The sequence below is a fragment of the Anser anser genome (assembly GCF_964211835.1).
Source record: "Anser anser genome assembly, chromosome: 14".
NCBI lineage: Eukaryota > Metazoa > Chordata > Aves > Anseriformes > Anatidae > Anser > Anser anser.
This window is the reverse complement of record NC_139735.1, coordinates 5,805,053-5,831,572: the sequence shown is the minus strand read 5'-3', so window position 1 is coordinate 5,831,572 and position 26,520 is coordinate 5,805,053. Positions and strand designations below refer to the sequence as shown.

The following is a 26,520-nucleotide window of genomic DNA, read 5'->3' as shown; positions in this document are numbered from 1 at the left end:
GTGGAAGCTTTAAATTCTCATTTGGTTTACAAAATGAGTAAGATAATCATAGCTTTTGGAAAACAGAGAAAGGAGAGGAGCCAGCCACTGGTCATCATCTTCATGTCTGCATAAAAAGATGATGATTCTGCCAGTAAGTAGTGCACAAAAACATGAGACTCCTCTGAAATAAGTAAAAATCCCTAGTTGTGGCTATAAAAGGGAATCCCAGAATGCTCATACTGCCCCCCAGGAAAAAAAAAAAAATTACCTCAAAGCTGAAGTAATTACTGTAGGAAAATCCCTACCATATTTTGGTGATTTAATCGAATATTATAAATATCTTAGGCCTTAGCTTGTGATTCAAATGGTCGATTACCAACTCCAAGTGCGGGGATAGTTTTGTATGTGTGAGATTACATTTCTTTTTTCAAGTCATTTTGAAATTAACCATGTAGTCATTGCTTTTATATCTTCTTAATAATAGCCACTCTGGCACAACACACTTCACGTACTAATTGCAACTACTCTTACTTTTGTCATAGTCTAAACTCTTGACTTGAATTTTCATTCTATTCATTTTAGGAAACAGACCCAGACTTTGATCATTGTGCTGTCTGCATTGAGAGTTACAAGCAGAACGATGTTGTTCGCATTTTACCGTGCAAGTAAGCTAGTAAAGTTGCTTTGTTTGGAAACTGTTCTTCATGCTCCTTTGCTTCGTTTCATGTTAAATACGCACTGCAATTTATAGACACATTTGTTAGATATTTCCTGACCCAATAACAGCCATTTTATTTTAGTCTGTTTGAAACCAGGTGTGAAAGCGGGTGCTGACACAGTTATGAGCGCTGGACATTAAACAAGAGTATGGTCTCAAAGATGGGCAGTTCAGGCATGTCAGCACAGGAGCTATTAAGATTGTTACAGTGGTAGGGGCAGATTTAAAGACTGAACGGTGGGCATACACAAATTGAGGTATGATGAACAAGGTGTAACTACAGCATTCTGCACAGTGGCTGTGTGACAGTGGCTGTGGGTTTCTAAAACAGCGCAGGAAACAGAAATGCAGTCTTTCCATCCTTCACACCTCCTCTGACATCAATCAGCTGCTTTACTATCATCTGTCTCTGGTCTCTCCAGTGCAATGTGGTCTAGGCTTGTGCTTGAAGATTACTACTTGCTGGGTATTCTGCATTGGTGCTTAAAATGTAACAGCTTTTTGTTTTGACATTTACAGGTTTTCAGATTGTTTCTATTCTTGAGCTGTTACAGGATATTTGCTCTGAGAGATGCTTTAAAGTGCTTTTCCTCCTGGTGACTGGTTTCAATGAATCGGTAGTTTTTGGTAGCTTTAAGTGTTACCAAGGTCATCTTTCCCTTGTATTCTGAAACACAAAGCTTTCTTCTTATCTCCAGACACAAAAAAATACATAAGTTATGTTGCATACATGCAGCCAAGATCCACTAATTTGGCCTGTGCTTGGCGCACAGTGTTATGCGTGATGCACTAGAAGCATCTAAGTCACGGTGTCGGAGTCAAGCTTCAGTCACACAGCAGCTCATTATCAGTCTTGTAAATCCTCCTGCAGGCTGCTCTGTGTAGCTGGAATAATTTTTCTTCTAATGTATAATGAGTTCCTATTACGATAAAAGGAAAACAGTCCTTTATATCTTACCGATCAAAATATGTATGTATGCTAATTCTGAAACAAAGTTTAATTCATCTTTCTTTTCGCTGTTCTTTACCTCTTGGACTGTGGCAAACAGTGAACTGCTTTAAATTCTCAGTGTTATGTTTAGCTACTATAAACTACAAATGTTTGCTTAGAAACTCCTACTAAAATACTTGGAAGTAGAAGAGCTCAATCAGATCTGTGTGTAAGGAAATATAAAAATAAAATCTGGGAGGTTTTGGTCATACAGATGGGTGTGTGTTTGTATTCTACAGTTCAGTGATGTTTACTCATTTGAAGATGATGTCCTCTTGCCCATTAAAATGCACTCCCAGTAGCTGGGATGTCAGAGTTTTGTCATATATTGTAATCTCAAGTAAAGCTTGCATATGTGAGTTTTGCACTAGTCTTTGACTTACGAGGAAGATTATTTAGAAATTAGAGGAGAAACTTCTGGAAATTGCTCACCGGTTTTGAACTAAGGTGATGGATAAACTGCCTCAAGAAAACATCACTTCTGTAATTCAGGGTGGTACTGTGAGGCTCAAGGGTATGCAACGGATGTTCACAAGTCCCGCTCCTGTATGTCTTTCTCTCTGATAATGACCAGAGGGCAGAGATGTCTTGACCAGTGAAGAGTCTTCAGCTGACAGGCAACCATCTTTTCCCATTAAACACGAGGCAAAATTGGGACTAAAAGTCAGCTGCGCTAGTTAAACACCCACCGTTGTCCAAGCAATAGATGTGTTGCTGGTATCAGCAGGTATGACAAAGAGCATTTAACCAGGATGATCATTTATTTATTTCTAAAAGTCCATTTCCTTCAGACCCTTTTTGTGAGCTGTGGTCCTGCAGCCAGGAAGCTCCCTGGTCACAGCTGCTCCGGGGAGCTGGATGAGAGTGCCTCTGGCTGCTACCGCCACACAGCCTCCCCCAGGGCAATCCACCCACAAAAAGGAGGAATCAAGCCTCTTCCATAGATCCTTTTCTCTTCTGTTTTTCACAAGAATATAAGGCCACTGAACTCTCAGACTACAGTCCTGCCAAAGGTGCTATAATGACTTTCATGTTCACTTTCTACTTTTCTTTTTGAAATCTCCCTTTTCATCTGCTTCAGTTCTGCTTTGAGTTAAGTGCAAAACCATCTTGGCTAGTTGGGAACATTGGGATAGATAAATTTCCACAAGACACTTTTATACTTGTTGAATGGGTGAAGGAGCAACCCGTTCCTGCAGAGATGAGCCAGATAAATTTCAGTTGTGTGTAAAACTTCTCAGTCTACTGAGGTGCCTCTCCTCAAGTCTTCTTTTGGAGATTTAACCACTTTCTACTTCCTGACATTTCAACCTCTCCTTTTAGTATAACATGTAAAGTTAGTATAAAAAAAAAAATCTACAGGAGAGTCTCTAAGACCGATGAGAAAATAAATTGCAAGAAAACCATGGAGAAAATGGCTCGACCAAGAGGAAGCAAATGAAAGGTTAGCAGTCTTTCTTACTGTGCCTTTTGAGAAAGCTATAATCATTAGACAGTAGGATTCACTGACATATGACATCCTTGCTGCTTTCATCAATTTAAAAGTAGCGTTACCCTTTGGTACCAGAATTTTTCTCTCCAGTTAAGTACGGTCTGTCACTTTACGTCTCTATAGAGAGGAGTCTGGTTTGGACAGACAGACACCAGGCAAAATACTGTCTGCTGAGCAGACCTAACATTCTGTAAAAAAAAAAAAAAAAAAAAAACCTGAAAAACACTGTAACAAAGTTTTGTGGCAGGTTGGAAATAATGGCCAATTTAGAAATAAAACTAAAATGAAAATTATAGAAATGCAACTTTATTATTTGCAATCATTCATAGAATGATGTGATTCAGAGAGAGCTATGTTCAGTACAAGTAGTTTATCGACGTAATTAGCTTTTTGTGCACGTGGATAAGGCAGCCCTCGTTCTTGGACTTAGATGCCTGAAGAGCAGTTGTCTTTTGTGAATGTCATCATGTAAGTTAAAAATAAGTAGTGTAAGCAAATGTCAGAAGGAATCTAGCCAAAGATCCCAAAGCCTTGTGGACAATTTTTCTTATTCAAGTAGTTTTTATTTCAGCATCACACTGCTGCATCTAGGAGATGACTGGGTAAAGAGGAATCGGGAAAGGGGTAGTATGAAGGAAAGATAGTGAAAGATAAGGGAAGGGGACAGCAAAGGTAGAGAAAAGCACAGAGAATGACATTGGAAAGGGCAGAAAAATGGCCTGGGAAGGAAGAAGATCACAATGCAGGAAGAATTAAAGGAGTAGCAAACATTTTACAAAGTGCAGCAAGATGATAGAGCAGTGGAAGTTGAAATTTAAGAAAAAATAAAGTGCAAGGCTGAATGTTAAGTGAGTACGTTAAGAAATGAGTTTTAAGCCAAATTCTGAATGTTTCCCACACTGGGCAAAACGGAGGTAAGTGGCAGAAGCGACTAAGCCAGAATTACATCTCTTTGATTCTGTATTGCTGCAAGTAGCTATTTAACAGAGCAAATTGACACTTACTGCTGTCCTTTCCATTTACTGCAGTGCTTCCACATACACGCACACCCTTTTCTCTGCTACCTGCTGGCGATGGCCGCCCCTCTCCCCCTAGCAATACCAAGTATTTGTGGGGAGCACCAGGGCTGGCCTCCCCGGGCTGAGCAGGGCGACCACCTCCAGAAGACCAAAGGCGCTGCTCTGCAGGCAGCGCGTTGTTCAGCTCCCTGGGGTGGGCTGCTGCGCTGGGGGCAGTGAGTGGAGTGAGCCCTAGGGCAACGTGTAAAAACCTTCAAATCCTCCTCCCCGTGGGATGTGCTAATTCAGAGGCATTACACCAGTGAAAGAGCTCTCTGGTTCCCTTTTTCTCTGAAATGCTGCACAGAAGCCGTGTTGCACAACAGAGTTGGGGTTACGGTGTTTTTTACGACCTGGAGGCCGCTAGGCTTGGGCATGCTGACAGAGTGGAAAAATACCTGCAGGTCACCTGTTTGGAGTTATGCCCGCATGGGAGACTCCTTCAGTGCTCCCAGACTGGCTGCCGGCCGGGCTTCTTCCAGCCCCGAGCAGCAAAAGCTGTGTCACACTTGGCTCCCCCATGCACAGCTCCTAGGGGAATGTCATCCGCCGCTGTGACCTAGGGCATCATCGGATTTCTGGTCTTGGAAAGCTTGTTTATTGAACAAGTGACACAAATATGAAGATGGAGAAGGTTTTTGAGGGCACAAAAATGTTTAGGAACTAAAAGCAAAGAATGAAGAGGTCACCAAAGTAGTTGAACTATTGTGGTGCATTTGAACTATATCAAACTGCTAATGACTTTAAAATAACTTGTAATATTTAGTGGATGCATGTTGGCATCCATACCAGTAGCCTGCTTCACTTGAGCTGAGTGCTTCTACAGCACTGATTAGCTGATAACGATATATTAAAGCTGTTTTCATACTTCTGTGGAGTCTTGATGTCTGCTCTTTGCCAAAATATTAGATTTTTCAGGTTAGTCCTACTTTAAAAAACAGACTTCAGAATTTTAAAAGGAAACGTAAGCAACTAAAAGCCATAATTTGTCTAACATAGAAAAATAGTATCATTATGTGTTTCAGAAGATTTCAAACCATTTTCTATCGCCCAGACCTTCTAAACAGTTTCCTACTTTTTTGTATTAAAGGGAATGTCCCAACAATGATTAGCAGTAGAAGTTTGTATTTCATACAGTTACTTGAACAGTAAGCAGTATACATATCCTGTTTTTCATGACGGCTGTATTGCTAAAGGACGCATTGCTAAATTTGCTTGACAAAGCAGTCCGATGTGTTCAGCAGAGCGCGTACGCTGTAGGACAGAGGGGTCTGCTTGCTGTGCTTCTTATCAGACCACCCCGGAAGGTAGAAGTTACGCTGTTCTCCGAAGAGCAGTAGAAATGCATTAAATGCTGTTACATTGTCAAATTACAGCTTCAGCATACCTCCGTGCCTAATAACACGTTCATTTTTCAAGTCTTTATTCCTGCAATGTCTGCAGTACAGCCAAGCAAGGTTCTTTTGCTCCCCGTGCATCTTCTGTGGATTATGTGACACCCTAAGTCTATGCATCTTCACTTAGTATGGGTAAGATACATAGTTGTAGCTGACAAACTTAATGTTGGTATACTTTAGAATCTCCATCAGCCTTAGTAGCTGTAGACAAACCATAATTACGTACAGCCTTTTTCCATGTTCATTTACAATTTCAGGAGGGCTTACTCTCAAGTCACTTCAGAAATTTTAAAGGAGAATTATCTGTTAACGTGCATCATTTGGTCTCTGTTTTAAAAACCCCACGATAAGCCACAATAAGCTTACCGAGACAGAGCAGCAAGTATAACCTGAGGAAGGAGGAGAGGCAGAGCATCTCAGCTTTATGCTGCTATGGAGGCATGCGTGACCTCTTACAGCCTGTGCTAATGCTTTGAAAAGATGTCAGGAACACCTTGTTCTGCTGCTACCTCTTCATTTGTGCATTTCAGAACTCAGCTCTTCACTGGTTAAGCAGCTCTTATGAGTGCTGATCTTTGTCATGATCACCCGTATGTCCTGTTCGGGTCTGCTTGGTCTTCCTGGCTTTTTGTTCTGGAGCCGGTGCTGCTAGAAATGAAAGGTCTTTATAGGTTTTTATAGACAGTTATTCAGACTGGGTGGTTATGAGCATTTGCTAAATCTATATCATGTAGAAAATCTGATGACACCTATTTCTGTCTTGAGTATGCTCAGAAAAGTTCTTTGCATTTTGAAAAGCAAGGATGACAATTCCTATGATTCCTTTAAGTTTGATACATTGTTGTGGTCTCTGCGTAGTCCTTTTGTCTTATATTGGTTTATATTCATATATGTGATTTAAGATTTTGTAAACCGTGTAGGTGGCAATTCAGACTCTTCTGTAGTGCAGAATTCCCTGCTATGCAAATAAAAGCTCGTTTTGCCCTTTTTTATCTTTGAAAGATTTTGGTTTCCTATGACCATCATATGACAAAGGACACGTTTTCCTTACAGATAGCAAGAAAAATTGTAGGAAAAAGCCTTTCAAAATCTCATTTCTTCTCTCACTTAGACATGCTAATTATAAAAGCACTTACAAAATCAAACCTAAGTGTGTCTGTGTCGGTTGCACTACCTTTCTAATAAAATTGACTTCTCGTGGATCTATCTTCCTACCTAATTCATGGCCAGCTTCTGCATAGAAATTGAGATGGGACTTCACGCAATGTTATGATGAGGCCTTTATTACCCTAGTTATTCTGCCAAAATGCTTACTTATATCCACAATAAAAGGAAAAAAAGAATCCTCATTTTAAGCGTGTCTTCCTAGTGAACTAACTAGTAGTAACGGGCAGTAAGTGCTTTAGATTTTTTTACTGCAGTTAGCACAGAATACTGACAATTCTAGAATTTGTTCTGCCGACTTAAAGAAACAATCTAGAAGTGTGTTAAAGCAGTTCTCATTATAGAATATAATGGTTTGCAAGTTGTATATGTGCCATCTCTGCTCTCCTAGGCATGTTTTCCACAAAGCCTGTGTGGATCCGTGGCTTAATGAGCACTGTACGTGCCCGATGTGTAAATTGAACATTTTGAAGGCCCTGGGAATTGTGGTAAGTTGAAATCTTAAAAGCTCTTCTTCCTTCTATACCTGAGACCCAGAGAATGGGGAATGATTCTAGGGGAGGAAGGGAGTCGGGTGTTCCAGTACCCCTAGTCAGAAGGGTGTGGGTTTTGTTTTGTTTTTTTAACCAATTTCTTTGCTGATGAAGTTTATCTTTTTGTTCTTTTCCCTGGTTGCTCACTGAGAATATTCTGTTATGTTTCCACTTATAACATTTTTTTAATCTATTGAAAGTCTACTATGTTCTCTATACTCTCACTTTTTCTCAAGTTCTCTCAACCTTCCTTTTTAAGTTACAGAGTACTGTAGTACTAAGTTACAGAGTTAGGTAAGTTATGTTACAGAGTGCTGTAAACCTCTTGTTCATGTTGTGGTCTCCTGTAGACACACTTAGGTTTGTTTACACATTGAAAGTCATGACCCAAAGCTGCCCAGTGTGCCCTGGCTGAGCCCAGTAGGTTTTCCTCAGTTGTGTATTAAGCAACTCTTGGCTTATAGGATCTCAGAGGGCTGCTTTTGCTGACCAATTCACAACGGAATAGACTTGAAGACCCTCAAAGAAAAGATTTCCTGTCTTTCTTATATGACTTAAAAACAAAAATCTGTCAGGTAGGAGCAATGCTCTCTCAGTGGAGAGAGATAAGAGGAAAATAGTAGACAATTCTCAACTCTACAGGCACAGGCTAGGATGCAAGCATTTTTGAGTCCCTTTCTTGAATTTTAACATTACTTCATGCTTCTTTTTCCACTTCTTTAAAGGGGACTGAAGCAGCAACTTCAGACAGGACTTGTTAACTCACATGTTTCTCCCCTGCATGATCTGAGGGTAGCCACAGCAGCTGAATCAAGTCTTTGTGCGATTTTGCTCAATTTATGGGTTTGCTACATGTAGGATATTCACCATTCTAACGTGGGATCGCTTTGTCTTTCAGCCAAATGTGCCGTGTACAGATAACGTGGCCTTTGACATGGAAAGGCTCACCAGAAGCCAGCCAGCTAACAGACGATCAGCGCTGGGCGATTTTGCCAACGACAGCTCTCTCAGCCTGGAGCCCCTGCGCACCTCTGGGATGTCACAGCTTCCACAGGACGGAGAGCTAACCCCAAGGTCAGGAGAGATCAACATTGCTGTGACAAGTAAGTTTTCTTTGGCTTCCATTACACTTCTATGGCTTTCCTGGTACACGGCACTTGTTTTGCTGTTGCCCTGTGTTGCAGGGCCATGATAAAAGATCTCCCTGCAGAGACAGAGGTGACCTCCGTGTCTCTGTGTACGCTCCATATTGAAACCGAGAACTCAACAGACAGCAGTGCCAACGCTTTCATTATTAATAGTATATCCATTTAGAGCTGCATGCAGAGAGCACTGGATGAACTAAAAGGGCGACAAAGTAACCCTCCTGTATTTGGTGACCAGTATGGGAAGCTGGATTGCCAAAACTGTTATTTACCTTTCCAGAATACTTTATGTGCAATAATTTATACATATATAAACATTTTAGCTGATTACCATATCTGTGGACACTTTTTCCCCTGTGAACATTACTACTGGAATTCTGATGTCCCTTAGCAGATGTTTTTTCTTACAAAATTTGTGAATTAAAATATATATGCATTCATATATATATATTTATTTGATATACCAGCATTTCAGTGTTGTCGAAGCGGTTAATGACCTCAGAAAACTGTTCCTGAGGTACTACTACTTATGTATAAAAGCTTACAGCATGGGAAATGTCCACTCACTGGATTTTACCTGGGGGCTTTAATGTATGATAGCGCTGTAACAAATACAGTATGTGTGGAATTGCATAATTTTTCCATATGCTGTGGAGTCTCAATTTGATGCATGAATGGTTGTTTTTCTGGCTGAACTGCAAAAATAGAATTCATGCAGTCTAATTTCCTCCTTGTATTTTCCTTATGTACATCTATAATCTAGATTTGAAGTCAGTGCCACTGCTTGCCACTGATGAAAGAAGCAGCATAATTGATACAGTCCATTACAGAGCGTCTCTTTAGATGCTGCAGCAAAGTAAATGTGTTGCTAAAAGAACACCGTCTCACAAAAAACAGCCCATATCCAGAAACGTCTTGATCTGAGAAGGAAAAATCCAAATACAAAAATCTAGTTTCTTTGCCAAACCAGTAACTCACGTTGTCCTGCAGTGTTCAACATGTAACTCGCCACATTCTTAGATGCATTGAACAGACATCAGATACGTTTGTATGCTCTTTTCTTTGCCATGGGTGGAAAAACTCTGTAGTTCAGCAAAAACTTTAACTACTTAGTTTTACAGAAGGTGTTTTTACTGTCTGTTCCCAACTGTAGTGTATGTATTTTGTGCAGATGGGATTCCAAGATAAAACGAGAAATATCAGCAACAGTTCATTCTGACAGTGTTTATAAAATAAAGCTTTAGAAAAGGCTGTTCAGATGTTCAGGTTTTGTGGATGACACATGCATTCTTTGATGCATATGAGTTAAACCAAAAGCCATATTCAGCAAAAGTGTTTGTATCCTATCTATTACAATGTGCCAAATTAATCACAAAGGGAGAGAACTTTGAATAGTGGACATTCTTTAGTAGTCATTTTTGTTTTATTAATGTGTCTGTATTTATATACTAATGTTGACATTATTTTTCCTGTTGTATTTCTGTCTATTAAATGGAAAATTCTAGTTTTGTTTTTACTGTCGAATAAGTGATCCTATCTTTTTTTTGTTTTCAAAAGTAACTCTATAGCATTTATTCAGAGCCAGGGGGTGGAGGGGAGTGTGTGTTCAGACGCAAATGAAGTGTGAAAGTATATTGGGTGTGCTTATGTGAAGAGATGCATCTCAGCAAACCTAAACCAACCATGACAGTCGTCCTCCTGACTTGGGGGCGGACGGAGTTTTCATTACATTTCCCCTTGTTCCTGCATTTCACTTTGCATTGTTAAGTAATCTTTATCACTAACCCTGGGGCTCAGCCAGGAAATGTTGTTGTGCCATGCTTGTTTTCCACACCTCTCTCCACTTCTTCTTTGCTAGCCTTCTCCAGTCAGTAACTCTGTGGCTAACCTCCTTCTGCTTCACTTCCTGGTGCCAGTCATGGCTTAGAAGCCTCTTGCCTTCCGCCAGTGGTGTTTGAGGGAAATATTGGCATCGCTTTGACATAAGCCTTCTCCCACGAGTGATTTCCTCCCTTTCCTTTGTCAACAGAAGAATGGTTTATTATTGCCAGTTTTGGCCTCCTCAGTGCCCTAACACTCTGCTACATGATCATCAAAGCCACAGCTAGCTTGAATGCTAATGAGTAAGTAAATATTTAGATGTTTCTATTTCTTTCTGGTGGGTGTGTATCACAGGCAAGAAATATCATGAATAAGAGAAGGAAAAAATTGCATTTTTTTCAAAATGTCAAATGCCTTTCCTGCTTTTCTCAAATCTTAAGTCTGTTGACAGTAGGTTCTTGGGTAAAATCTAAACTCCATCTTAATGTATATTTAGCTGAATTGTCTGGAGGAAATCTTGCAAAGTGGAGACATGGGAGGGTGAAAAGAAAAAAATATCTGTTTTTTGATCAATAGTCTTAAGTAAACATTAGATTTGTCATTAAATCCCCATGTTCAAAATTCACCTAGCAGAAACAGAAATTACTACCATCAGTCACCTCTGACAGTTTCCACCTCAATTTCTTAGTTGTTTCATATTATGAAAAAATACATTATTTTTTTTTAGTTGGCACACTTCCAGAAAATAAAAAAGTTTGTTTTTTTAGATATAGGAGATAGGAGAGGGAGAGAGATAAGCAACGCATAAAATCCCATTTCTTCTATCTTATATGGATATAGCAGACCAGTCTTCTGACCTTTCTTTTTATATGCTTAAGAATTGCATTCAGAGGAGTACTTAAATGTCCAAGCGTTCTTTTTGTGGGCTCCCTCCACTGCCTCCCTTCGGACAGGCTGGACAAGAAATTACTGTAGCACATGACTTCCAGTCTTTTTTTTATAGTTCTGTGTGTGGGCAAGTATAAATCAGTTCTGCAGATACATTAGCTAGGTACATCTAGTTATTTTCCTTTTAGATGTAAAGAACATCTGGACTCATTATATAGATATATAGATACATTCAAAGAGGCTCTCTCTCCTGTACAGCGTGGAAATGTAGCTTTATAAACGTAATTTACACTTTTTGTTTTTTTGAGATGAGATTAAGCTTTTTTTTTTTTAAACACTTTGGCCCTCAAAGTATAAGGTGTCCTTCTCAACAGGATGGAAACGTGTCTAGTAGTCTACAGTGTAAAATTTTTGGACAATCTCAAGCTAATCTTCAGGAAAGGGTTATAATAAGTTCTTCAAGGTTTCGTTTATCAGGAATCTTTGCTTACCATTAATCTGTAAATCTTCATTTTTCCCCTCTTTTCAGATGCTAATTCCAAAAGGGCTTAATGGAGGAAAGTTTTAGAACTTCGAATAGCCTAATCAAATATTCTGGTTATTTTTCTCATATGTCAAAATCTTGAAGTTGCAACTAACTGTGTGCAAGTGAGCACCGTAGCTGTAGCTGAACACTGCTAATCCACACTGCAGAATAGCTTGGGAAAGCATGGAGCAAGACGAGTTGTGTCCATGTGAAACAGGAATATCTGGGCATTTCCACATTGTTAGGAAGAAGACAAAGGAATTGTAGTCTGTGTAGTATCCATGTAGTTCATCCAGACGTGGGTACTCACAGGAATTGCATTTCTCCTTTCCATTGCAGCTCTTCTTTTTGTTGTCTGTTGCTCAATCAGCTCTGGTTTATTTTTACTGAAAGGGCAAGCCGCTTCACAGCGTTAGGGCTTCCCGAGAAGTGTTTTCACAGTGATGCCCCCTTAATAGAAAAGAGTATGCTGATGTAATGAGAGCTTCTTTCGACAGTGATAAGAATGAAAATAAGAGTATACACATGCTTGAGACACTCAAGAAAACTAGTAATAGCAGAAACCAGAGCTGTAAAAAAAAAAAAGCTTCTATAAATAACTACAGCTATCTAGTTGTAGCCTTTAACCTAACAGCTTTTTGACTGAATCCTTTGAGATTTAAGTGGCCTCCCCAACTGCTGCTAGGTTCCACTACTCATTTTAGACAGTTCAGAATATGTGTGCATGTCGCTAACTTGTTGTTTCACTGAAACCTTGTGTTCGCCAGTGCCAGACAGCACTTCCTGTGCTGAATATCATGCCAACTATATGGCAGCTCTCACAGTGATTTCCATTAAATATAACAGCATACCTGCTTTTTATGCTGTGCTTCTCCATATAAAAAGCAATGCTGACATACCCTACATCTGTTACGATGTTTTAAGAGGAAGCTGAGGGTTTTTTCATGCCAGAAAATGACATTTGCAAGAATAAGGCCATGTAATACGCTGATGCAAGTAACAGCTGCCAAATATTTTATAAAACTCACCTAAAAGATTGTCCTGATCCTTTCTCTCAGTCTCGTTCCCATAGCTTAAACATACTTGTTCAGAGCAATAGTTCTGGAGTTGTGTATATACGTATCTATCTGCATACGTATCTGTGTGTGTATATACACAAATTTGTATTTTTAAACAGTTCCTGATAAAACTAAACATTGTCTAAGTGATAATAAAGCAGCAACTGCTTTCTCTTGTTGGTCTCATAATATTTATGGACTGTTACTATTAAATGATTTAGGTAGTGATTTAAAGGAGAAAAAAGGCACACTTTGTTTCCTAGGGAATGGCCAGAAATGACTGCATACCTGTGTTTTAAAGTCCCAAAAGCCTAAGTGCTGTTTTCACTGAAAGTTTTCACTGGCACATGGAGTTTCCTCAAAACTTGCTCAAACCCCTGGCTGTACTGTTAGTTTTACTGAACCTGTAAGAATGATGTAAGGAGTATTGACCTCTTTTAATGTTCTAGCCTTGTATAATTAATCATTTCTCACTAACTTTTTTTTAAAGTATTGGCAATATTAACTTTAAGATAACTATTTGTACTTTTTTTTTCTGCCCCACAGAGCAGAATGGTATTGAAGAAATGCTTTCCGGACGATTGCCTTGGAGAGAGACACCTATTTTTATGCATCATTTATCGATCATGCAGCACAAGCATTTATTTAGTACATTCTATTTTTTCATAAAATTTGCTGATGCCAAAGCTTTGTATTAAGGAAAAAAAGTGAAGAAATAAATGAACTTTAATTATGAAATCTTACTCTTTGAGTTTTATTTTTCATGGACTTCGTGTAAGTGTTGTTTGACAGCCTCTTGCAAATTTTGTAAGGTGTTTCATTTCTTTTATATAATTCCATCTCTGCAGATCTGTATTCTGCTCCTTTCGTTTTGGGACACCGTGCTAACAAGACCGACACTGTGTGAGATTTCCACTTATGATGCTATCCAGCACTGGAATGACTAACAAGTATTAGCAATCGCTGCATGCCAGCTTGGTCGGGGAAAGAAGCTGGGCCAAGCATTCTGGTATATACCAGGCTTGCATTGAATATGACTGAGATTTGATATGAAATTAAAACATTCTTTCCTGTTCTCCTCATATAACATATAACACTCCTGTGCCGCACTGGGAGCATTGCAGTATGATTTCTGTCTTAGGGTCAGTCGCTGCTGAAGGTTCGCAGTGGTTTGATTTGTTTCTCAAGAAAAAACTTTCTCTCTGTTACTTTCACCCCACCTTTTCTGTTAAAGGTGAAGCTAATCTAAACCATTTCTTCCTTCCCAATTCTAAGTGAAAAGATACCACTTCCCCCCCCCGTCATCATTGAAACCTTCTTTCATATTAGCAGTGGAGTTAGTTGGTGTTCAGTTTAGAACATGAACAAGAAAGATTGATAATGGTCTTTACTGTAATATAGAAACTCTATGCAAACATGTCCCTTCTTGCTGTGTCGTCTTACTGGTGGGGAGGCATGGGGAAAACCTCTCTCATCTCCTGTCCTCATTAAGGCTGTTTCACACAAGTTTTCTTATGCAAGCAGTGTATGAGTAATTTCACAACAGTCAGTTAAAACATGCATATCTGATTCACAGCCAAATGCTGATATTTGAGTTAATGAGATGGGTACATGAAGGTAATGATTGGTAAGGAAAATGTAACTGATAAAGTTAAAACCTATTCTGAGTTTTGGGGGTGGGGTGTTTTGTTTTTCTGGTATCAAGATGTAGATATTCGAAACTTAATACTTTCTAATTTAATTAAATGAATTGAGGGAACCAATTTTACTGTAAAATTTAATTTTTTTATGTACTGGGAAATAGAAAATTTAATTTTATGTATAGGCACTTTTAGAATCTAGGAACACAGCCAGAGTCTACATTAAAACAGTTGCTTAATTCTTATCTGTCCAGTAGGTTTTGGCTGAGAAGGCAACTTTTATAATTAAAAATGACGTATGTGATAGCTTCAGTATGTTTAATAGAATTATTTTTTTGTTGTGTCCTTGTGAAATTTTGAAAGAAACATGAAAACAATAGATCAGTAAGTGTATTTGGAAAGAATGGAAAACCCTATTGTACTTACGAGCAGAAAAACCTCAAACGTACTGTGTCTGAAGGCTGTTTCTTCGGAAGAATGTTTGTCAACTGAGCACTGTTGCCAAAAAGAACTGGAGGAATGAGGACAGAGCACAATTTAGGGTACAGGCTACAAAATAAAAGGGCTATTTTTTTCACCCGCTTCTCAACACCAGTAGCATAATTGGTGAGTTTGTTAGTGCTTGCCTTCTGAAATGAAAATCCTTAAGTGCGTTTTAATGCAGTTGGGAGGGATGTGCAGGGAAAGCCTGAACAGCGTGGTGACCCAGCTGCGAAGGGCAGCAGAAACATTTCCAGTTCACATTTTCTCTACAGACCAGCAGCAGGATGAGAAGTTCAGTGATCTTGGGAGCAAAGTTCTTGGCAGGGCTTCTGCTGCATTCCTCCTTTAGGGATCTAAATAACTTAGGGCCATATTTTTTAAATTATGTTTCGAGCCTCTAACAACAATCTCCACAAATGTTAACAAATACAGACAGTATTTGCTAGGTTAACTGCAGGTCAGGCTAGAGATGTAAGCTTAACCTGCTAATGAAATAAATATGTTCAAAGGTGGACTGCACCATTACAAGATGCTCACTAACTTTTTTTTACACTGGGTAGACACAAGACGGAAATTCCCAAAGTTATTGTTGTCTGCTATGCTTTCAGGTATCCACGTGTAAAAGATGAATAACATATGCATAGTTGGTCGTAATAGTAATGAGAGGAGAGGGTGGTCCCTTTGCCCAGGCATTGCAAAGAGAGCAAGACTGGGGTGGTGGAGCAGTGTTGTGCGTTACGGTTCAAGACGGAGCAGCAGTAGCTTGCTAGACAGCTAGTTTCGAGGAAAGGATGCTTTATGAAATAGTCCTGCTCTGTTCCTTAACCAACAGGGTGTATAAAACAGATTGAGATAGTGCTTCATATTTCCCCATTAAGACATAGCTGTGCCAGATATGTGGAGGGACTGGAGCTTACGGCATGGGTGGCCCTGATTAACGACTCTGAGGGTGTTACAATACTTTAAAATAGAAAGGTAGCACCAGCTGATGCTTCCAACTAACACTACAGCAAAGCCTGGTGCAATTCCTGGCCTTTGTGCCTGCTTCTGTAGCATCCCATGGTAGGCAGAGGGCTAAATTCCAGGCTAGCAGGCTTGTTCTCAAACTCAGTTCAAGTTATCTGAAAAGTTCGTTGTAACTATACAACAGAGAAGAGTGGTGGAGAGCACTGAGGAATTAATTTTCATTTATTAAAACTGAATGCAGACTTCCCGTTTGTTTCTTATACCTAAGGGATAAATCTGGATCTTGGAAAGTGTGAAATGGGAAGAGTGGGTTCATAAGCTGAATTTGGAATTGTGGATGTTTCTACTTGACCTTAAACAAATTTATTCAGTAAATGTGTCCCTTAAACTAATGCCGTGTTTTTACGCAAACACTAGCAGTTCTCTGCATTAAGAGAAAAAAGAAATGACACTGGGAAGGTGCTAGTGTGTGAACTCCCCCTGGCTCCTTGCAAACAAGAACTGACCTGAGCCCCTGCGCTCTGCCCCCCCGCCAGCAAGCAGGGGTGGCAGTGCTGGCTGGTGGAGCGATGGGTTCGGAGCCTTCTCCTTCACCTCCTGCTGTTTGGCTACGAGATGAGCAGAGCTGGGTCGCTTTGCCCTGCTGACTCTGCTTCCCTCTCTGTAAATGCGGGTGGTGATACTGATCTGGTTATCAGAGCACCTGCAGGTCCGCGCGTGGAAAAGCACCAAGCAGCAGCTGGAAGCTTAGCACCGGGCAGGCTGGTGGTAGCCTTGGCATGTTCCGGTGTCCTGCCTATCCTGCCCTCCTTGTGATTCCTGGAAATGCACGTCCCTGCTCACAGAGGGTTAGCAATGTGTTTGTTGCCGGTGGGCTTTTCTGTGGGAGATGGGAAAAAATCTGCCTAAGCATTAAAAAAATCTATATCTGATTTAACAAACTAAGTAAGGAGGAGTGTTTTGTTTTGGTGTCCTTTATCTAAGAGAAAGTAGGTAGGTTGTATGCAGATGTGTTTAAAAAAAAATGTTTAGAAATGTTGTCTAGTATGCTCATAATCCTTGTGAAAGGAGTAATAAGATTACTTTCTCTGGAAAAAAAAATACATGATTCAGGTGCTTTCAAAATAAAGGGGGTGAGGGGGACGTGACATTAAGAAAAAGGACTAATGATGTGTCGTAGAAGTGGTATGAAAGCAAAGCAGTCTGTATCTGCATGAAAACATGCAGCCTCCCTGGAAGTGGGGGGCTAAAGTTCTTTTGCCAAGAGGCCAGAAGATTCACCCTATAGGATTTTGGAGGTGTTGGATATACAGTGCCTTTTTTCAGATTAATTTAAAAAGTTGGTTGTCAGATGACCTGTGTGCCTGTGATTAAATCTCTCCCTTGAATCAGTTAGAGTGGAAGTCTCCCCACACACAGAGGAAATGACTGCCTCGGCTGTCTGCTTCCTAAGCCCTTGTTTGAATTTCATGTCATAAAAACAAAAGCAGCACCGAGCTTTTAGAATCCCCTTTGTTTTGTTTCAGCATTGGCTGTGCAGTGTGTAACACTTCAGCGGGTGGAGAAAAGGGAGATGAAACATGCAATACTCATGGTTTATTTCAACAGCGAGCTGAGACTCACTCATCACAAGTTAAATGATCCTGACCCATAACACAGTGCAGAAGAATTTTGAAATCAGTTTTATCCACTACAGTTCCAAAATAGGGTGGGTTTTCTGTTTGTTTTGTGTTTTTTTGTTGTTCCTGTTGTTGTTTAAAGGTAGACTGGTATCATCTGAAGGTCATAGTTCCAAGTCAATGTTCAAAAAAATATATTTTTTTTCAATTAAGCACTGTCCAGTTCTAGAAACCTTTAAGTCTGGGACAGGATTCAGATTCAGAAGGTGGGTGTTCGTGATACACTACTGACCGCTTCTGCAAAGTATATGCCACGATAATACGCTTCCTCCAAATGCCTGCGTATGTGCTCCTATACAATGAAACTGCTTGTTTCAGTTAACTGTGAGGTCAAAAATTAATTAATTACCTTTGAGAGCTTCCAATTCTCAGTGAGAATGGCAGAATGAATCTCTGCGGTAGCTTTTAGGGGTAGAAGGCAGAGGTTTGGAGCATGGCTAGGAAACCAGCAGGGGACACGTTGCACATTTGATTGCTACTCTAGCTGTTTGGCTTTTTTAATCTTAACAATGACTTTTTTTCTTTTCTGAGACTCTCTTTTGGGTGAGCAGGGAAGGAGGAAAAGCTGCCAAGGACAGTAGCAGCTGAATTCTTCCCTTGTACCTTCTGTAAGCTCTTTGATTTAGAACAGCATGGGCTTGTCCCAAAACTTGACAAAGAAAGGAGGATTTAAGCACCTAAATTCCATCAGGACTAAAGCTGCAATCCCCTAAGCTTCTTGCTCTACTGGTGCCTGAAGCTGGAGGCATCTTGGTCTGCTGAGTGCCTTCCTGATGAACTTGGAAGCTTTTCAGTTGCCTCGAATTTGGCTGGCGTGGATGCCTGGTGTATTGTTATCTAAGCAGCCTTGATCCCAGCTAATCCCAGCTGGGATCGAGAAACCAGGTAATGAAATGTTTTGGCCGAGGGCCTGATCTGATAGATGTTTCCAGAGAAAACCTGGTGTACGCCAGCAGGGCTGGGCTCCTCGCAAACCACGTCTGTGGACTTGAGGATCTGCGGGAGCATCAGGCTGAACTCCTGCCGAGACGAGAGCTGAGCGGCCATTCCCGGCCCTGTCAACAGCCGCTTCAGCGTGCGTGCTTCAAGGATCGCTGCTATCGCCGACACTGGAGAGGGTTGGGGTTTCTTGGGATCTGTGTAAGGAAATACGTGGGTGCCTCTGTCTAGAAGATTGCTGCCATGCACTGTGTGGGACATGGGGCACCTACCAAAGGTTTCTGGTTTTCTGGAGGAAAACCTGCTTCATGAGGCCGTAAATCAGCAGCAAGGCGCGGTGCGAAACTCGGGCCTGCCCCGGCCTTGCTCAGACTTGACCAGTTTTATCTGGGAGCACCATTTGCGGTGGGGTTCATGCATATGTAAAGCAGCACTTGGAACTGGCAGGGTGTGGAGGGAGGCGAATCCCTGCAGCACCTCGGGGGGGATCCGAAATGGTAACTGTATGGTGCAAAGGCCGAGGGACGAAGGTGAGGTGGGCCGACGGTGAGGTGCACCTCACAGGTTGAGGTTGTGGGGCCTCAACCCCGTGGCCAGGCCCTCAGAGGGACACGGTGGATGTGACATGCACGTTTAAACCGGTAACTCCTACGGGAAATGATCTCTGGCTTCGTCCAAGGCTTTTGTGGCTACTGCTCCTTACCCCAAGCTGGGATGTGACAGGAGAAGGCAGCTGGGCTGGCCCGGCCACCAGAGCCTCTTTCAGCTCAGTGACTGGCGGTACCAAATAAATGCTTATTTTCCAGGTGCCCCTTCCTGCACGAGAGGGTGAGGGCGTGCAGGCTGGGATCTCTTCTGAGCTCTCCTTTGCTGACTGTCCCATGCTCCTGTTGCTGGTTTGCATGAAGTGGGCGGCCTTGCTGGCCACACGTGCCGCATTTGTGGTCAGAACCCGTGCGTGAGGATGCTTTGCTCGGTTCTTACGTTGTCCGTGTGTGTTCCTAACAAGGTTTTGTTCTACCTCTTGTAGGCAGCCACTTCTTTCATCGCAATTCTCTGTCCCCGCGAAGTCTGGTCTACGAGAGCGAATTCTCAACAATCGAGCCCGCTTTGGACATGTATGACGAGAACAAAACCTGAAAGGAATCCATATTCCTTCTTGGCCCTTTTTCCGTTGTTTTCATTTCTCATTCCTATTGTTGTGTACTCTTTCCATGGATCTCCTTTGTCTGAAGAAGAGCTGCTTTTTCCAGAACACAAGCCCGCCTTCTAGATCGCAGAGATGAAGACCAGCTGCGGTGGTTTCTGAGGGTGGCTTCTCTGAGCGTGCACAAGCAAGGTTGTCTGATGGAAATGGCTGAGTAACAGCATGGGAGCTGTGTCGGCCCAGCCGCGACGATGCAGAGGAGGCTTTGCGGTGGTCCTGAGAGTTTGTTTTGTACTGCGAATGCGTCTCTTAAATAGGCGTCTGCTGTTTCCATTTGTTAATCGTCCGGATAGTTGGGCAGCGTCAGAAAGGGAACTAGTTGCAGAGGAGATGGCCAGTGACTGGTAAAAGCACTCCGTATATCTCGGTCAGTCCATAACCTTACTGTGAAATATCCCCTTCCGAGAGGGACCTTTACAAGTGCATTGAGTTTCCTACAACCCGCTCACCCCCGGGCAATAGCAAGCCAGTCTGACGTTAAAGCTGCAGAGAGGCCCTGCGTTTGCAGAAAGATTTCAAGGAACTTGATGCTTCCATTTTTTTCTCCATTTCTATTGAAGCAGGAGGAAAGTGGCCTAACAGAATATATTTTTGGTCCTTTCACGTGCTCCAGTCAAGTGAGTCTCTTTCTATAGAGAGGACATTGACAGAACCAGCACTTGATCTACCTGAAAATCATTAGACTTCTTGAAATATGCAAGAATCTAATTAGCTGTCTTTCTCGCTTAACTTTTTTTGGGGGAGGTTAAAAAATCCACCAAACTTTTCTCTAAGATTTTTAAAAGCCAGCGTGTTGGCACTACACAGAGAAGAAAAGAGGTAAGCTTCTTATCCCATTCTCCCATTGAGATCTGCAACAGTTAAATAACAAACACGTTCTCTAAGCCGTGCCCCTTCCCACTGCCATCAATAACGTGAATGCAGAAAGCAGAAGAATAAAGGAAAGCAGCAACCGCTTTGAGACTCAGCAGGAAAATCCATTTTTACCAGAGTGTGCCAGAAGCGGTGGGGAAACGAAGATTGTTTTCAAGCTTCTGAAAAGTAACGCAGAGATGGACAGCGCGAGGGAGAACCTCTGGAGTTCGGTCCGTGGTGCTCCCCAGGTGAGCAGACGCGGAGAAGCGAGAGCTGCTGCTCCACTGTTTCCTTCTGGACGATGCATGGCTGTTTAATGGATGTTGACGTTTTCTCCATTGCAGTCTAAGTTGCTGTAGATGTAGAAATGCATTTGTGTCCTTGTAATGTGAAACACAGCTTCACTCTGTATAGGAAACCTGAGAAATCAGTAAGCCAAAAAGAAAGGTAAGACATACCCTTCCGTGCTTTAATTTTGTTAGCTTTTGCTAGAAGTGGGGGAAATTCCCCTGCTTTGTTTTTTCTTTTTATGGTGTAACAGTCTGCTTGACATATATCCTTACCTGAAGTGTGGTTCAGTTGTGTCTTTTACACAGATGTTGAAGAGAAAAAGAAAAACCCAGCTCTGTAAAATGAGGAAACGATCCTATTTGCAGAGCATGCCTTGACTTCTGTTGCTGTGCATCAGCTTTATTTAATCTGATAATTCAAGAATGGGCAGTGTGAAGTTTAGAGAGCTTTTTCTCGTAAAACCCACATCTCCATTTACCACATGCACTTTTATTGCGATTCAGCGAACCCTAGAAATACGCTTAACGCCCCGAGCTTTTTCAGAGCACAGCTTTAACACCCGTTTTCCCCTGCCAAGCGGCGAGGCTGTGTGAAGGCGGCAGGAAGCGGCAGCCCGGTTCTTGCCCTGGGGCAGGTCGGTTGCTTTTCTCGCCCCAGGCCTGGGCAGAGCCCCCGGTGGCACCCGTCATGCGTGGGCTGGGATACGGCAGGCGGCAGCTGAGCAAGCCCGGCTTCCATCATTGCATCTGCCAGGTGGCGGCGGGCAGGGAGCTTCCGAAAACAAGCACCCGAAAGAAAAATCACTGTCGCTCGAGGGTGTTACAGGGCTTGTTTGTGGTCGGGTTACAGAAAGCTGTACGCGGGCGTTTGCGGTTAAATCAAGTAGCACCGGCTGGGGATGCCAGCGGGTTGTGCCGCAGCTCCCAGTGCGGAGCTGCTGGAGTGGGGTTTTGGTGGGACGGGATGCTGGGGGCATGGGGGCTCCCAGCAAGTCCTGGGCCAGCAGGCTGCGGGGGGTTCCCAAGACCAAGAGGACTTCCCCGTGGCACGTTTTTCCCAGGAAGAGGTGAGCCCGAGCGATGCCTCCCGGCCTCGTGCCGCACGGCAGGGTATTTTCAGCCCTAGCTTTACCATCAGCACCCCAGCAAGCAGGGGAAGAAAAGGCAGAAACCCACCCGCGCTGCTCCGAGGGGGCGTTTGGGGAAGCACCATCGACCCTGCGAGGCGAGCCGCGTGCTGAGCGCGGCGCTGGCACCCATGGGTGCTGCCGACCGGCGGCGCTGCCGGGCTGCCTGGGGACGGCTCCGCAAGCCTCCGACCGCCGGAGCTGCGGGCACGGAAGGTCTCCCCCCTCGCTGCTTCCTGTTTTGCTTTGCTTTGGTCGGCGTGGGGTGGTTTGGTGGTTTGGTTCTTTTGTTTGAACAGAACCGGCCATTTCGCACCCGCCGCGTGTCAGAGTCACGGAGAACAGCCAGAAAGCTGATGGAAATCAAAATAAGCATTAGCAAATGCAAAGCCCCAAAAGGCAAATGAATAAATAATGTCAGTTATGTATTGTTAAATCTGCTTATTCCCAAACTAGCTAACTTTTAATGGGGGCGGAGGGCAAGGTTTGCCTCTGGTCGGGACACTTGGGGTCTGGCACAGGAATCTAAAGCCGGGTTAGTGCTGGAGTGGAGTCAGTGAGCGGAGAGGCAGCTGGAGCTGACGATCAGAATTGACGTTCTGGATTTGGAAAATCTTGCAGCACTGGAAACGTTAAAAGCCAGTTCGAGCAACTGATCCCTCCGCGCGTGCTGGGACAGGCCGTACCGGGCACTCTTGTACTTAGTCATAGTTAGGATGGGAAAGAGGCAGCACAGCAGCATGGGTGATTTTTTTGGGCTGTGCTGCTACGTTTGAGGTTTTTCTTTTAATATTAATCAGTATATTAAAAAAAAATAAGCTTGATGAGCATCGTTGTTCTTGTTCTGCTGCAGTGGTGCTGTGTACGGTTGAGTCATTTCATAGAAGTCAAATATACGGCAATCTACCAAGAACTGTAGGTGTCAGTAACTTGGAAAATGATTTTTAAGGTTTAAAAAAAAAAAAGTGTTTTTACCAGAAAACATTAATTTTATGACTTCTACATACAAAAAATGCTTTTATCTCAAAGTATTTCCCTAAGCTGACTAAACCCTAGCACCTCACCTTCCCTTTCCCCACCCCACATCTCCTGTTTTACGGAAGTTTTGCATGTTTCCCATAAGACGTTTGTAAAATCGAGGTTTGCTTGTGTTCTTAGAGGATAACCGACGGTAAAAAAAAAACAGACTGTAAGTGTGCTTTTTACCTATAATGCTAACATGAAATATTAAATTTGAAGCATGATAAAATTTACTTAATGCCATTTACGATTACTCCCCACAGTAAGCTCACGTGCTGGTGCCTGTTTGCGCTGCCCCCCCCTTGCTTCTAGGATGCTTGCCTTGGCACGTGGGGACGAGTTAGGAATAGCCGGGTATCCTACATAAGCCAGAGGAGGACACGGTAGTTAAATAAATCTGTTCAGGACCATTCTGTGAGACTTCTGCACATCTGTTTTGCTTGAAGACGCTGATGTGAAGCAGTGCGAAGGCCTGGCAGAGCCGAGGCTTGGTCGTAACTGCAGGAGGATGGGGGGCACCAGCGCTGAGCGGACACTTAGGGCGGCTCTGCGGCACGGTTAGCGGGGGCGTGAATTGACCAAGCTGTTAAAAATACATAAATACGTTGCTTAGCTAATAGCCATCCGGTTTTACAACGAAGAAAGTCGCACGGCACCGCACACACCGAGGGGTGAGTACGGGAGCTGCCGCGCTGCTCCCAGCCCGGAGGTCCCCAGCGAGCTTCACAGGCGACGCTTTGGCTCCTTTTCCACCCCCCGTTGCACATCCACGTGTGGCCTAATTTTCCGCCCCTAGCCATGCAGAAGAGCGCGTGCTGTGCCGTGACAGCTTGCATACGTGTTGTTATATTTAAAAATACTTTCGCTGCTTTTCTTTCGCTGCCAGGCTTGCTGCACTGCAGAGCGCTGCTGCGAGGGCAGGCTGGGCTCCGGCTGAGCAGGGGAGGGGGTGAGGGAGGGGAAGGTGCTCCAGTTAACTGGGCTGGGGGGAGGTCAGGAGGGAGACAGGCTTCTCTAGGCTACTGCACATTTCTGCTTTGCTTCAATTATCTTGGAAATAATCAAGAAAAGTGTGGTGCCCCCCCTCCTGTATCCACCTGCCTGATGGAGATGTGAGGATGAATGGAGGTGGACCCTTGGATTGTGCAGCGACGGCTGGATGTTTATTGTTTGTACAACAAAAACATCCACGGCCTCCAGGTGTACGGGACCGATGGTACAAAGTGTTGCCCAGACATAGTCCTTTCCCCAAAGAGTTAATAATTGAGTATAAATGTTCCTGCAAAGTCGGAAGTGCATAGAGGGGTTTGTGAAAAGTTGGAGCTATTCAGAGTGATTTCGCTGCAAGGCTGAGGTGTACCTTGAGTTAGTGTCGCACAGCTGGGGTGGGGATCTCACCGCCCAAAAACCTGCTAGGAGACGTCGCCTGTCTCCCCAAATCCCTCCGCAGGAGGCCCAGTGGCCCCTGCAGCAGTGCCTGCAGTGAGCTGCGAGCTTCCCGCAGCAGTGCCCTCAGGGGTGAGCAGCTTTTGACTCTGCCCTGGGGTTGGCGTTGCGCCTTGCTCTGCTGCACCGTTTGCCTTTTTTGCTGCTTCCCACATGCTCCAGGGCTTGGCATCCCCCCAAAAAGGCAAACCCCATCCATTCCGGCTGGTGGCCAGGTTTGTTCTCACTGTGCCTGGATCTGCGACCCTCTGGCTGTCCCAGGCACTACAGGCTGTATGAGCCCTGCCTGTGCTGGCCTGGGGGAACCATGCAGCAAACGCAGCTTGGCACAGCTCCCATGCCCCAGCACAGGACCTTCTGGGGTTCAAAACACAGTTGATGCTCTGTGGTGCTCTAAAACCAGCCAAATTTAATCTCGGTGTCTTTGGGGCCGTTACAGTGAAGCTATAATGCTTTCAGAACTGTGCTGGTGCAGTTAGGAACGTTTCAGATTTGCAAGGTCTGGCTAAGGAGTTTGTTGTCACTAAGAGAACATTCCTTTGGACGAAGAGCTAGCTGTGATTGCTTCCAGCCCCCACTGACACTGGATGTGCCACTCCGGGCTCCACCTTGAGCCAGCTCTCTGTATTGCCAAACCCAGCAGTTAACCAGCTACGAAAGGAGTCCAGCCCTCCCATGGGTGGACACCGGGCTAACACTGGAATGATTTTTTCCTCCCCTCTCCCCTTTCTTTGAAGCAGTACCAAAGTGGGGTCTCTGCAGCTGCAGGGGAGATGCTGCCCGGACGCTCTCTCCCTGTGGTCACGGTGAATAAAGTTTGTCTGACCTGTCCTAAATTGTACTTGCGGTGTTACGCACGCAGAGTCCTGATATGCTTTGACAGAGCCTCGCACATCCCAGGCAGTGTCTGCCTTCGCGATGTGATGCTTGGCGAAGGGCACCACGAGCCAGTGCCACCCGGCCGGCCCAAACCTGTGCTTGCACTGCAAGGTGCTGCAGGAAGAAAATTCCCCGTCCGCAGGTAGATATTTTCCACCCTGTATGTCTAGACTGAAATCTCGGGGCCGGTAGGAGCTGTCGCACTAGTCCTGTAAATGGGAGATGGTGACAGCAGCTCTGCTCAGCCGGTCAGACCTGCCGCAGTCTCCAAGTAGCTGTAAAGCACTAAAAGCCTCTCTGTAGGACCATGTGTATTTGGGATCACCCATTTGAGACCGTGGCTAACTATACACAGCATCCACTAAAACGGGGTCATTTTATTCTGGCAGCAGAGAGGGTTTGGGACTGCTTTCGGGACTGGGGCACTGCAGCGAACAGAAAAAAAAAACCAACACACAATTTGCGTGCATGTAAAACAAAAAGTCTAATCCAGCTGGCTTGATGCAAGGCGGCACAACACGGTGTGAACACAACTTGAAAACGGCAGCAGCTGCCACGGGTCCGGCGGCGCAACGCCATGCCGACCGTCACATCGCTCGGGCTCTTGCGAGAGGGTAGCTTGACAGCCGCGGGACTTGGTGACATATTTCGATGTAAGTATAACACTGTATCGTAGTTACGTGGTATATGCCGATTATGTTAATAGTGTATACCTATTAGGGTTTGCTAATGTACCACATTTCAATAAAAAGCAATTTAAAAGTACGACGTTTGTGAGCTTGGTGTCTCTCAAAGTACGGGAGGCTGAGAGCATCGCACAGGAACTCCGGCGCAGACCTCACAAGGTATTGTGGAACAACACTGCTAAAGGATCCATTTTCAGAGAACATTTTTCCTAGTCTATAGAAAACACCGATTTATTTTGCTATACCAGTGCCTAGAAATCTGAGGCCATTAAAAGCCACATGGCTCAAAGTGGCACGTTAGCATCTAGGAAACATCAGCCCACGTTCCTGAAGCGTTTGCCACCTGGAAGGTGCCAAGCCGCCCCCAGTCCCAGGGTGTGTGGGGCAGCATTTGAGCATCTCTCCGTCACCCACTGCCCCGGGGACCAGCCCCGTGCTCGGCCCCTTCCCGCAGCAGATCCAGCGCTCAGAGGCCAGCACGCTGCTCCCACACAGAGCCATGCTATCACGATGAAGGCAGAGCCTTGAAA

General features: G+C 43.7%; 1 protein-coding gene across 2 annotated transcripts in view; it reads left to right on the top strand.

Moving 5' to 3' along the window:
- RNF130 (ring finger protein 130) overlaps positions 1-26,069 on the top strand; it is a 53,278-nt gene extending 27,209 nt beyond the window's left edge. The window contains exons 5-9 of one of the 2 annotated variants that reach the window (XM_083798837.1): positions 565-647; positions 7,194-7,290; positions 8,234-8,438; positions 10,510-10,603; positions 13,320-13,511. In XM_083798837.1, coding sequence (XP_083654963.1) covers positions 565-647; positions 7,194-7,290; positions 8,234-8,438; positions 10,510-10,603; positions 13,320-13,335 — 495 coding nt within the window. In that variant the 3' untranslated portion in view covers positions 13,336-13,511. Of the gene's footprint in view, positions 1-564; positions 648-7,193; positions 7,291-8,233; positions 8,439-10,509; positions 10,604-13,319; positions 13,512-19,510 lie in introns of those variants that run through there. The other variant, XM_083798838.1, reaches the window with a different exon arrangement.
- The last annotated feature ends 451 nt before the right edge of the window (positions 26,070-26,520 follow it).